The sequence below is a fragment of the Podarcis bocagei genome (assembly GCF_964188305.1).
Source record: "Podarcis bocagei genome assembly, chromosome: 4".
NCBI lineage: Eukaryota > Metazoa > Chordata > Lepidosauria > Squamata > Lacertidae > Podarcis > Podarcis bocagei.
Window position 1 is genome coordinate 4,658,106 of NC_138128.1, and position 13,763 is coordinate 4,671,868.

General features: G+C 52.1%; 1 protein-coding gene across 1 annotated transcript in view; it reads right to left on the bottom strand.

Annotated features, from left to right (window-relative positions):
- Positions 1 to 737: 737 nt before the first annotated feature.
- Positions 738 to 13,763, bottom strand: part of NMUR1 (neuromedin U receptor 1) — a 33,106-nt gene continuing 20,080 nt past the window's right edge. Inside the window, exon 3 of the mRNA XM_081190460.1 lies at positions 738 to 3,274. Within this exon, the coding sequence (XP_081046586.1) occupies positions 2,874 to 3,274 (401 nt within the window). The 3' untranslated portion in view covers positions 738 to 2,873. The remainder of the gene's footprint in view (positions 3,275 to 13,763) is intronic.

Here is a 13,763-nt window from a genome sequence, read left to right on the forward strand (position 1 = left end):
TCTGTAAAAATAAAAAAAAATCCTTCCAGTAGCACCTTAAAGACCAACTCTGTAAAAAGATCTGACCTTAAAGATCTGACTCTGTAAAAAGTTCTTTTGTGAATAAAACAACCTGGGACGGAGGGTGGAGGGAGAGACTATTATACGCACCCTTCCCAGAGTCTTGCTGGTTCAAGCCTCTGTGTGTATTCTTATTAATCAGAGTTCACTCCTTCCATTACTTTGAGAACGCCTCAGTATCCCCTGCGAGGCCAAAATTGGGCACTCCCGAATGGATATACTCAATCTAATTTGCACATTTTATTTGAGAATTACTTTTTATTCTGTGTAAGAAGGAATTTTGGTGGATCTGACCATGGTTTTACTGCCTACGTAAAGACTGCTGTTTTGTTTTGTTTTGTTTTCTCCCCTCTTCTTGGGATGTTGCCATGGTCTTTGGCTAGTGAAATAAAAAATGTTTTAACTCGTTTGTGGGAACAACTCAGAGGCCGTGAAAGAAGGAAGGTGAACAACAGAAAGAGAATTAGAGGAACCATTGGAAGTGACTATGAAAAGCAGTAGCAATGTGAGATGATCAGAACCCTCGAAACTTGAAGCATGGGAAGTCCTATTTATAATCTGGCAGAATATTCAGATTATTTGATATGTATATGTATAATTTGGATTGTTTAATGTGATGTGATTGGATTGTTAAAGTGGAAAATTGAATAAAAAGGAATTTAAAAAAAAGAAATAAAAAATGTTAGATTTAAATTTAATTATGGATCTTCTCGATTTTGCACCCCCTCAGCTCAGCGCCCTGCGGGGGAACCTCTCGCATCGCCCTAAATCTCTTACCTTCTTACGATCACAGTGGCCAGCCAAAATAGCTCTGAGAAGCCCACAAGTGGCACCAGAAGACCCCAACTCCAACCTATGACTCCCAGAACCTGGAATTCAGGGACCTCCTGACTGCTAGTAGCCACTGACAGCCTTTATCCTTCCTGGATGTGTCCCAGTCCTCATTCTACTTGGTGGCCATTGCTCCATTCTGGTGGGAGGGAGTTCCACAGTTAAACTATGCATTGTGTGACAAATTTCTTTTGCCTGTCCTGAATTGTCCAACATTCCTTGCCCCTGAGTTCTCATATGGTGAGACAGGGAGAAAAAAATTATCAATATCCATCTTCTCCAAGCAATTCCCCCCCCCCACAATCTTTTCCACCTCAGTCATGCCCCTAGCATCGCATTTGCCTATGATGATTAAAAAAAAAACTGGCTGATAACAAAATACAAAAGATATATGTTGCATTCAGGTCCTTCTTGGGGCCTGGTCTCTTCTGGAGTAATTTGCCATATTTCAAAAAGTGAAAATCAAATGTTGGGCTTTATTTTTATTTTTTTTAGTTTTGTCCAAAGTTGCTCAGTTTTTTTGCTTCTTGCAAAATCTCGAAAAACACACACACACAGTTTTTGAGCTGTTTTTAAGGGAACAACGACAGTGCCGACATGGGTTGCCATACATTTGGATTTCCCCAGAAGTTTAAAGCGATTTCCGCCCGGACTCTGTTTCCGACGGCCAATTGCTGGCTGTGTCTGGGAAACTCCGGACGTATGGCAAACCCGAGTTATGCTTACTTTTTTAAAAACTGAAAAATACTTTCTTTTGGGTTAAGCCACGTGAAACATCGTGAGGGAAAGGCAGGGTGCCGAAGCCTAGAAAAATAAAGAAATAAACGTACAGTTATGCAGATGTAGAGCAGCAGCATGCCAACACGAACGCGTATGAATTTGGAGACGAGGGTTCAAGTCTCTACTCCTCCGTGAAGCTCACTGGGTGATCTTCTGAAAGGGATGAAGGACGGATGCAGCGTCCAGTATCTTGTTTCCTCACCACCCCTCAGACTGGCCTACCTCGCAGGGGTGTTGTGCAGGGGATAAACCAGGAGGGAAGGGGGAGAACCACACATGCTGCCTGTTATGTACTGAAGTTCTCACCCTGGGCCAGCAGGAGGATACTGTAGATCGTTTTCACTCAGGTCCACATATGCAAATAGGGGATTGAAAGTGACATTCAGTGATTGGATAGTTACAGAAAGTGGTTACAGTTGCGTTGTAGTGGAGCTCTATATAAGCAGGCTGGCTGAACCCTTCAGTTCAGTTCTGTTCTGGCCTGTGAATAAACAAGAGCTGTTGAAGAATCGCTGTGTCGTCTGATATGTTCACCCACAACTTAACACTGCCTTTGGAGAAAAAGGTGGGAATATCACTGCAACAAAATAAATAAATAAATAGGTTCAAACCAAGCACATGGCAGCCGCGGGGCCACCACAGTTAGAAAAACAGGGACGATGAGAGGGACATGAACCGCCAAGGGCAAACTCCCCTCCCCTAATCTCTTTTAGATTGAATCCGAAATCGGAAAGGGGAAAGGGTGTTGAAATCCCACAGAACTTTCTAGAACATCCCGCCATGTGTCTCACCGCGCATGGATTTGGGAGCAGCCTCACGCCCCGCCCTATTTGCGGCCGCCATTTTGAAGGCGGCGTCAGAAGCGGCCGTTTTTAAAAGCGCAAGCCGGATTAGGGAACCCAGAAACGAGGGTCCCCTTCGCACTCACATCCACACACCCTTTGTGACGGTGACGATTTGACAACGAGGGGCCGAGAAAGACATTCATGTGCGGCCCCTTACAAAAGAAAGCCCTCTGTTCGTAATGCGGTTGAGTTCCTGAGGGCGAAGCAGCCGGGAATGGACGCGGGTCCAGGCAGGTCCAGGCCCCCATCCCAACGCATTATTTTACACAACGCCGCCAAGTGCTGGCAGTGCCTCACAGCCCAAGCAGAAAGCTCCGTCGTCCTAAGACATGTGCGGCTGGACTCACGGCTTCCTCCTCAGAGGAAAGGGCCCTCGCACTCCTCCGCCTCGTCCCTCTCCGGGTCGGCCTCGTAGTCCTCCAGGTCGGACAGCGGCTGGCCGTCGCCTCCTCCGACGTGCTCGGAGACGGTGCTGCGCATGGTGACGCGAGTGCTGCTGGGCGAGTGCTTGCGCGAGCCCAGCTTCTGGAAGCGCCGGCGGCACATCACGTCCTTGAACATCTCCCGGAAGCGGGTGGACATCAGGTTGTAGAGGATGGGGTTGGCGGCCGAGCTCAGGTAGAAGAAGACGCCCGAGATGATGTGCACGTACTGGAACATCCCCAGCATCCGGTCGGTCCAGTGGGTCACGAAGCTCCAGACCAGGCGGTCAGTGTGGAAGGGAGCCCAGCAGATCCCAAAGACGACCACCAGCGCGACTGAGGGGCAGAGAGAAGAAAGTGAGAGAGGAGAACACCTGCCCTCGCAGTGGCCGACCTGGTGCCTCCTATGGGAAACCCCAAGCGGGATTCGAACACAAGACCTCTCCCCCATGCTTTTCAACATCTACATGCAGCCTCTGGGAGAGATCATCAGGGGGTTTGGGCTGGGTGTTCATCAGTATGCAGATGATACCCAGATCTACCTCTCTTTCAAATCAGAACCAGTGAAGGTGGTGAAGGTCCTGTGTGAGTGTCTGGAGGTGGCTGGAGGATGGATGGCGGCTAACAGATTGAGGTTGAATCCTGACAAGACAGAAGTACTGTTTTTGGGGGACAGGGGGTGGGCAGGTGTGGAGGATTCCCTGGTCCTGAACGGGGTAACTGTGCCCCTGAAGGACCAGGAGTGCAGCCTGGGAGTCATTTTGGACTTACAGCTGTCCATGGAGTTGCAGGTCAATTCTGTGTCCAGGGCAGCTGTTTATCAGCTCCATCTGGTACACAGGATGAGACCCTCCCTGCCCACAGACTGTCTCGCCAGAGTGGTGCATGCTCTGATTATCTCCCGCTTTGACTACTGCAATGCGGTCTACTTGGGGCTGCCTTTGAAGGTGACCCAGAAACTGTAATTAATCCAGAATGCGGCAGCTAGACTGGTGACTGGGAGCGGCCGCCGAGACCACATAACACCGGTCCTGAAAGACCTACATTGGCTCCCAGTCCGTTTCCAATCACAATTCAAAGTGTTGGTGTTGACCTTTAAAGCCCTAAACGGCCTCGGTCCAGTATACCTGAAGGAGCATCTCCACCCCCATCGTTCTGCCTGGACACTGAGGTCCAGTGCTGAGGGCCTTCTGGCAGTTCCCTCGCTACAAGAAGCCAAGTTACAGGGAACCAGACAGAGGGCCTTCTCGGTAGTGGCACCTGCCCTGTGGAACACCCTCCCACCAGATGTCAAAGAGAAAAACAACTACCAGACTTTTAGAAGACGTCTGAAGGCAGCCCTGTTTAGGGAAGCTTTTAATGTTTAATAGTTTATTGTATTTTAGTGTTCTGTTGGAAGCCGCCCAGAGTGGCTGGGGAAACCCAGCCGGATGGGCGGGGTATAAATAATAATAATAATAATAATAATAATAATAATAATAATAATAATAATAATAATAATAATAATAATTATTATTATTATTATTATTATTATTATTATTATTATTATTATTATTTATTAGACTGCTCTTTCCCTGCGGAGCATCACCATCATGGCGGGAATTTGTCTTAATCCTCTTTTAAAGCCGTGGAAATGGCAGTTAGGAACCCAAGGCCTCTTGGTGGTAGTAGCAAAGTATTGGAAAGTTCTGGAAGGAACGTGGTGTAAGAGAGCATGGCAGTTAGCTGTGACAGGAAACCTAACAAATTAAAGCTTATAGATAGGTAGCCGTGTTGGTCTGCCATAGTTAAAATAAAAAAAATTCCTTCCAGTAGCACCTTAAAGACCAACTAAGTTAGTTCTTGGTATGAGCTTTCGTGTGCATGCACACTTCTTCAGATAAACTGGATCTGGCAACTTCTGTTTCAGTGTATCTGAAGAAGTGTGCATGCACACGAAAGCTCATACCAAGAACTAACTTAGTTGGTCTTTAAGGTGCTACTGGAAGGAATTTTTTTAAATTAAAGCTTGTGAGGGGTTTGAAGCGAAAGGGCACATTTACAGCAGATTGGTATACCTTTACTGTGTATTTAGCGAAGGAGAACATGGAACAACCTTCCCTCACACCGGGAAATATTCTGGCGTATATAATTTTAAACTCGAATCTGTTTATTCATTTGGATTGGGCTGGAATCGCGTTGCTCCAAGGGGTGTTCGCCTCCGCTGTGACAGGGGGAAATTTAATGACAAAATCAGAGAGAGGCAGAGAATTCTCTACGATGATCAGCAACCGGGGGGGGGGGGAATGAACAGGAAAAGCTCTCCGCCTCCCCCCCCCAAGCAATGGAGGTGAGGTGAGGTGGGGGAAGAAGGAAAGTATTCTGTTTTAAATCGAGGACTTGGTTTCTCGCCAGCTTTCCTACAGAAAGTCCCCTCCCATGTCGTCCTCCCCACAAATCCCACTGTTTCGCCTATGCTGAAATTAATGTTTAATTTAAACTACGGACCCAGGGCTTTTTTTCAGCCAGAACTCCGTTCCGACCTCACTGGCGGAGGAAGAGGAGTGCGGGGGGAGTGCACCATCCCCGGCAGTGCGATCCCAGTGGGGTGGCATTGCGGCTGCCCCCCCCCACTGGACGCCATGCCCCCTCAGGCAGTGTGGCGCACACCCAGGGTGTGTGCCACACCCCTGTGGGTGGCGCGCGATGCCCCCAGGATGCGCTCCTGCCCCGCCCTCACCTGCTCTCCGCCCCCACCCCATGCCAGAGCATGAAACTCTGCCACTGTCTGAACCTTCTCAGGTAGGTGCCATTGTTGCTTTAAGAGAACAAGGGTGGCATTCATGCTGAGTTCCAGAACCACGCATGCATGCGTTTGTTTTAGCTGAAATATAGTGGTACCTTGGTTCTCAAACGCCTTAATAAATGTGTTTTCCAGCACTTTTTTCAGTTCATTATAAATCCTTTCCCAGAAGTCTTTTACCTTGTCCACCACATGTGGTAAAAGGTTCCTTTTCTCCCCTTACATTTCCAGCATTTATTATCATGAGTATCCAGAGGAGGGCAACCAAAATGGTCAAAGGCCTGGAAACGATGCCTTATGAGGAACGGCTAAGGGAGCTGGGCATGTTTAGCCTGGAGAAGAGGAGGTTAAGGGGTGATATGATAGCCATGTTCAAATATATAAAAGGATGTCACATAGAGGAGGGAGAAAGGTTGTTTTCTGCTGCTCCAGAGAAGCGGACAAGGAGCAATGGATCCAAACTACAAGAAAGAAGATTCCACCTAAACATTAGGAAGAACTTCCTGACAGTAAGAGCTGTTCGACAGTGGAATTTGCTGCCAAGGAGTGTGGTGGAGTCTCCTACTTTGGAGGTCTTTAAGCAGAGGCTTGACAACCATATGTCAGGAGTGCTCTGATGGGGTTTCCTGCTTGGCAGGGGGTTGGACTCGATGATTCTATGATTCTATGATTCTATGATTCTATGACTATGACTATGATACATTTTTGCTAGCTTCACTGGTGTTAAGTACCATCTATACATCATTTTCATCAATTTTTCTCTTAATACACTACATGCTGTAAATTTAATTCCTTTTTTCCACAACTTCTCCCAGTCTTCCATCATAATATTGTGCCAATTCTCAAACACCTTGGTACTCAAAACGCCTTTCTTCTCAAACGCTGAAAACCCGGAAATAAGTGTTCCAGTTTTTGAACATTTTTCGGAAGCCGAACGACCAATGCGGCTGTCAGCTATTGTTTCCAGGGCGCCTGCACCAATCAGAAGCTGCGCCTTGGTTTTCAAACATTTCAGAAGTCAAACGGACCTCCGGAACAGATTACGTTTGGCGCTGTCAGGGGTTCAGGAGCAGAGGCGAGGGCAAGGGAGGAAACAGAGAGCGAGGGGGAGGAATCCGAAGGAAAGATGAGCGATGACGACGACCCGAGATCTCCGAGTCTTTCCAGTGAATCGGAAGATTCACAGAAAGGAGCGCCAGTGGCCAGAGCGAGGGGGGAGATTAAGGGGACACCCCAGGAAAAAGGGACAAAAGGGGGTTCAGAGAGCAGCAGTTGGAAATCGGGGCCAACGTCCCCAACAGAGCGCAGTGGGGAGGAAGGGCGCCAGGTATCGGGATCCGGCGGCTCGCCGCAGGGGGGAGGGCATGAGTCAGGAGTGGCCACACCTCCATCGGGGAGCGAAGGAACGGTCAAGCGGAAAGTGAGAGGTTGGGCGCGCGCGCCAAGTTCAAATGCACAGGAAGGCGGCAGAGTAAGCAGCCCGGAAAGGGAGCCAGGTCCTAAAGCCCGCCGCAAGGAGACAGAAGGGTCCGGAGGGTCAGCGTCAGAAGAGTCCAGGAAGGAAGAGACCACGGGGGGCAGAGGGACCCAGAGAAGGAGGGGAAGGCGGAAAAGGTGGAGTAAGGCGAGGTTATTAAGTTGGTGTACAGGAGGCGGGGACTCAGACGGAGCTTCGCCGGTCTAGCTGATAAGACGTAGGGCTGCATGCGGCTGTTTGAAATTGGAAACTGTAACTCAATAAAGACCTTTATAAAGTGAACGCTGGCTAGCGTGATCCTCTGTGAGCTAGGATCTGGAAGCAGCCCTGACAGTAAGCTCCGTCTCCAAGTTTTGGCACCTAAAGCCTCAGAGAAAGGGGTGAAGACTGGTGCCTACTCGCGAGCTCACGAACGGCAGACAAGATGACTGCCGAACAGCAGATAGCGGATCTGCGAGAAGCAGTGACACAACTGAATGCCGAGATACTCGCATCCAGGAAGAGAGAGGGGGAAGCAGCCGCCCCTACAAGGATCTCCAGATCATGTTGGAAATGCTTACGAAGCAAGGGCAACTGACACCCAAACCGGAGGGAATTGGGTTGGGGAGAAGAGCAGGCGGTCTAGTATCTCACTTCGATGGGAATTTACAACAGTACCCCAACTTCCGAGCAGATGTACAGTGTGCGCTGCAACTGCTGGACAAGGACTTTAGAGATGAGCAAGAGAAGGTGGGGTTTATCCTGTCCCATTTGCATGGAGATGCTAAAGCATGGCTGCGCAATTTGTGGAGAGATAAGGATCCGGCGCTCCGAAGTGCGGATGCCTTCATTAAAGCGATGGATGCGTGCTTTTTATCAAGCATAGACGTGGATCTTGCCCGGAAAGAGATACACGGACTGAAGCAGGGGAGGGCCAGTGTAAGGCAGTATCATGCCCGCTTTTTTGCACTGGTCAGTGCCCTGGAATGGGACAGAGATTCGGCTCCAGTCAGAGACCTTTTTTGGGAAGGCTTGAGCGGCGCGGTTAAAGACGAATTTGCGAGGGGGGAGAGACCCCGGAGCACGCAGGAGGTCGTTCAGAGGGCGCTGACAGTTGGGGTGCGTCTGGAAGAACGTCCGTGGAGCAGGGACGAAGGGCGCGGAGGGCGCGAACCAGCGAGAGGGTTTTCCTTCGTTCCCAGGGAAGCAGCGCGTGCGCAATCTACGCCTCCGCCAGGAGGGGGAGCGGAACCTATGGAGGTTGGAGGTGCCAGGGCTCAGTCAGCTACCAGAGCCCTAGCGCCGGGAGCAGTCAAGGCGAAGCCTCCTAGAGGGAACCGGAAGTGCTACATCTGCGATAGTCCTCAGCACATGGCGAAAGAGTGTCCCCAGAGGATCCACAAACACACTGCAGCCTCTGCAACGGTAACTGCAGCTACTCAGCACAGAGAACCACAGCAGGGAAACGACGGAGTCTGGCTGGAGACAGAGGCACTGGGGCCCAGCCAGACGAGTCAGTGAAGCAGTCCCCAGAGATTTTGCAGCCCACAGACCCCCTCCCGCCCAAACCAGTAGTGCAGCTCACTGCATCGCTCCAGCTACCCAATGAACTCACAATGGACGTGCCAATCACCGTGGACTCTGGCAGCAACGCGGACTTTATAGGGCAAGACTTCGTCGATCAGCACGCTATACAGTTGCTGCCTGCCACGCTGCCCCTGCAGGTCGTCACGGTGGATGGCAGGGAGCTGCTCGGGGGGCAGGTGGTGAAGCAAACGCCGCCAATGGTGATGCGGCTGGGAAATCACAGGGAAATCATCAGTTTTAATGTCACCCAACTGTCGGACACGCCTATTGTATTGGGCATGAGTTGGCTGGACAGGCACAGCCCGACGCTGGCTTGGTACCAGCGGCAGCTGGTCTTCAGCTCTTCCTATTGTGCTGAACACTGCATCCTGCCCCGGCAGGAGGGAGAGGAAGAGGAGTCACAGCTGCAGCTGGGGACGCTGCAGGCGGTCCCCCACAAATACGCAGGATTTTTGGAGGTTTTCTGCGAGAAGGAGGCGGACAAGCTGCCCCCCACAGGCCATATGACTGCAAGATTGACCTCCTGCCAGGGGCGGCGCTGCCAAAAGGGAAACTGTATTCTATGTCTGAGGACGAACTACAGGAACTCAAGGAGTTCATAGGTCATAATTTGGAGCGCGGCTTCATCCGGGAGTCCAGGGCAGTGGGGGGCAGTCCTGTATTCTTTGTAAAGAAGAAAGACACGCCCCAAAAAAGGCTCGTAGTGGACTATCGGACCTTAAACAGCATGACCAAGCCATGGGATTTCCCCATGCCCAGAATCGACGACCTCCTCGCGACGGTGCGCAAAGGACGCGTGTTCACAAAGTTGGACCTGCGCGGGGCGTACAACCTCATTCGCGTGCGGGAAGGCGATGAGTGGAAGACAGCCATGTTCACGCCCCTGGGCACCTACGAATACAGAGTTATGCCGTTTGGACTGCAAAATGGCTCCCACTGTTTTCAAGCTTTCATGCATCACATGTTAGCGGGGCTCCTCTACAAGAAGTGTGTCTGCTTCCTGGATGACATCCTGATATTTTCTGAATCGCAGCAGGCCCACGACAGAGACGTCAAGGAAGTGCTGAGCAGACTACAGCAGCATAGGCTGTACGCCAAGCTGGAGAAGTGCCAGTTCGACGTGTCGGAGGTGGATTTCCTGGGCTACAAGTTGTCAGACAAGGGGCTCGCCATGGACAGCGCCAAGGTTCGCGCCGTGTTGGATTGGAAAAGCCCGCGCAACCGAAAGGAGGTCCAGCGGTTTATCGGCTTTGCGAACTTCTATCGCAAGTTTATCAAGGGATTTGCAATGCAGACGGCGGCCATCACAGACACGCTCAGCTCCAAGAAAAAGAAGTTCATCTGGACGGAGCAGGCGGAGCAGTCCTTTCAGGCACTCAAGCGTCTCTTCGCGTCGGAAGAGCAACTACTACATGTCGACCCCAGCAGACCGCTGAGGGTGGAGACGGACGCCTCAGACAGAGCAGTCGGAGCAGTCCTGTTGCAGCAAGACCCGCAGGGGGCTTGGAGGCCGGGAGCGTTCTACTCCAGGAAGCTCAGCAAGTCGGAACAGAACTACACCATCTGGGACAGGGAATTGCTCGCCATTCATGCAGCATTCAAGGCGTGGAGGCACTTCCTGATCGGCGCCAAGCACACAGTGCAGGTCTGCACGGACCACAAGAATCTAGAGCACTGGCGCACAGCGCAGTTCCTGAACCAGAGGCAGATACATTGGGCAGAGTTCTTTGCGGACTTCGACTTCCGGATAGAGTATGTCCCAGGAGACACCAACGTCATGGCGGATGCCCTATCCCGTAAACCGCAATACCTGGAGGAGGCAAAGCCAGCGACGGCCATGCACATCTTCGCACCGACGGCGTGGGCGTGCGCTTCGGCAACGGTTGACCTGGATGCGGTACGGTGAGCGTTGCAGGATGACTCCTTCGCGCAAGCAAAATTGGCAGAGGTGCACAGGGGCACGGCGGCGACCAACGAGTTCCAGGAGCGCGATGGATTGCTCATCCGTAAAGGGGCCATCTACGTGCCGGGAGACGAACTTCGCGCCAAGGTACTGCAGCAGTTGCACGACGCGCCCACGGCCGGGCACTTTGGCACGGAGAAGACGATGGAATTAGTCGCTAGAGATTTCTGGTGTCCCAGAATGAGAGGGGAAGTCGCAGACTACGTGGCGAGGTGCGACACCTGCCAGAGGGCCAAGCCAGTGCACAGACCGCCGGCGGGACTGCTGGAACCGCTGCAAACCCTGTTCGAACCATGGGAGAGAGTGGCCCTGGACTTTGTCACGGATCTACCCAGCTCGAGGGGCAAGACAGCAGTGCTAGTGGTGGTGGACTTGTTCACCAAGATGGCGCATTTCATTCCGTGTGCGAAGGTGGCCACGGCGGAACAAACCGCCAAACTGTTCATAGATCACGTGTTCAAGGTTCACGGTCTGCCGCGGTCTATACTGTCCGACAGGGGGCGACAGTTCATCTCGAACTTCTGGCAGAAGCTGATGGGCTTCCTGAACGTCAAGATCAACCTGGCGTCGGCGAGACACCCGCAGACCAACGGGCAAGCGGAGCGAGTCAATGCCATTATGCAGCAGTACCTGAGATGTTATGCAAATCAACAGCCCGCAACGTGGGTGGATTACCTGCCACTCGTGGAGTTCGCCTACAACAACACGAAGCACGTGTCCACAGGAGTGACGCCGTTTTTCGCCAACAATGGGAGGCACCCCAGAACCTTCCCGGGACTGGAAAGAATGGGGGAGGGGGAGCCGCAAGCAGCGGACGCATTCGCGTCGGAGTTGCAGGAGGTCCACGATCAGCTCCGGCGGCAGCTGGAGCTAGCTAAACACGCCTACAAGGTGCAGGCGGACAAACACAGGAGGGTTGGCGAAGAGATCCAAGTGGGCGACTGGGTCTGGTTGGCGGCCCACGCAGTGCCGGCCAGATCGTTAGCAAAGAAGAAGCTAGGGCATAAACAACTGGGGCCCTACCGAGTCGAGGCACAGGTCAACCCGGTGGCCTTCCGGCTGACACTTCCGGAGGGATCCAGGATGCATCCGGTGTTCCACCGATCGGTGCTAACTCCCTACAAGGCACCTCACAGATTTCAGGAGCCAGGAACGGCACCCAGTCCGCTTCGGGAGGGGACCGAGCCACGGGGAGTGCCACAGGAGGAGCCCATCAACGAGGTCACAGAGATTTTGGACTCTAGATGGGGGGAAGAGGGAGTGGAATACCTTCTCGCCAGAGAGGGCACCCCAGCCAGTGCCAACAGCTGGGTGCCGGGCTACGCTTTGGACGAACCGCTACTTAAAGACGAGTTTCATGCCCTCTTTCCACACAGGCCCATGCCAGCCGAGTTTTTCGACGACTGGCTTTTCACACCCACGCTTTCGGACAGCACGTTCCAGGGGTTCGACTCGGACGAGGAACCCACACTGAACACACGTTCCCTGGAGGGGTCACCCTCGGGATCTGCCTCAGAACCCTCGTATTGGTGGGATGATCAACCAGAGGAGCAGTGGCGCAGGAAGTGGCTGGAGGGTCCCGGGCGAGCAACGCCCCCAGGAGGGACCGATGAAGAGACGGACATGGACGTGTTCGGGGAGGACCTTGGGTTCGAGCACGGCGGCACAGAGATGGAAGAGGAGGCGACCGTCGGCGACGAGCGCAGGGAGGAAGAACCGGAAGTCTTCAGTTGGATGCCAGCCACGGGAAACGAACTGTATCCGGCATTCGTCCCCATGACAATGGAGCAACCAGCACCCACACCTGAAGGAGGGGAGGGGGGAAGGGGGGGCTTCGAGGGGGGGATGGATGTCAGGGGTTCAGGAGCAGAGGCGAGGGCAAGGGAGGAAACAGAGAGCGAGGGGGAGGAGTCCGAAGGAAAGATGAGCGATGACGACGACCCGAGATCTCCGAGTCTTTCCAGTGAATCGGAAGATTCACAGAAAGGAGCGCCAGTGGCCAGAGCGAGGGGGGAGATTAAGGGGACACCCCAGGAAAAAGGGACAAAAGGGGGTTCAGAGAGCAGCAGTTGGAAATCGGGGCCAACGTCCCCAACAGAGCGCAGTGGGGAGGAAGGGCGCCAGGTATCGGGATCCGGCGGCTCGCCGCAGGGGGGAGGGCATGAGTCGGGAGTGGCCACACCTCCATCGGGGAGCGAAGGAACGGTCAAGCGGAAAGTGAGAGGTTGGGCGCGTGCGCCAAGTTCAAATGCACAGGAAGGCGGCAGAGTAAGCAGCCCGGAAAGGGAGCCAGGTCCTAAAGCCCGCCGCAAGGAGACAGAAGGGTCCGGGGGGTCAGCGTCAGAAGAGTCCAGGAAGGAAGAGACCACGGGGGGCAGAGGGACCCAGAGAAGGAGGGGAAGGCGGAAAAGGTGGAGTAAGGCGAGGTTATTAAGTTGGTGTACAGGAGGCGGGGACTCAGACGGAGCTTCGCCGGTCTAGCTGATAAGACGTAGGGCTGCATGCGGCTGTTTGAAATTGGAAACTGTAACTCAATAAAGACCTTTATAAAGTGAACGCTGGCTAGCGTGATCCTCTGTGAGCTAGGATCTGGAAGCAGCCCTGACAGGCGCTTTTGTTTTTGCCGTTTGTTTTGCTATTTGTTTTTGAGGCTTTTTCGGTTAATTTGTTTTCCTGACTGTGTGGAACCCAGTTTGGCTACTGATTGATTGAGTGACTGCGGAAATGGATAAAAAACAATGACTATCATCAGTGCAGGTAAGGGAAAAAAATTAATTTTAATTTTTTATCATCTACAATACTATCTTATTTATTTTATAGTGCAGGACATTGATTGTTGCTTTCATTTTATGGATCAATGGTCTCGTTAGATAGTAAAATCCATGTTAAATTGCTGTTTTAGGGGTTGTTTTTTAAAGTCTGGAATGGATGAATCTGTTTTGCATTACTTTCTAAGGGAAAGCGCGCCTTGGTTTTGGAATGGAATTCTGGAATGGATTAAGGCTGCATTTTAATGTTTAAATTGTTTTAATGTTGT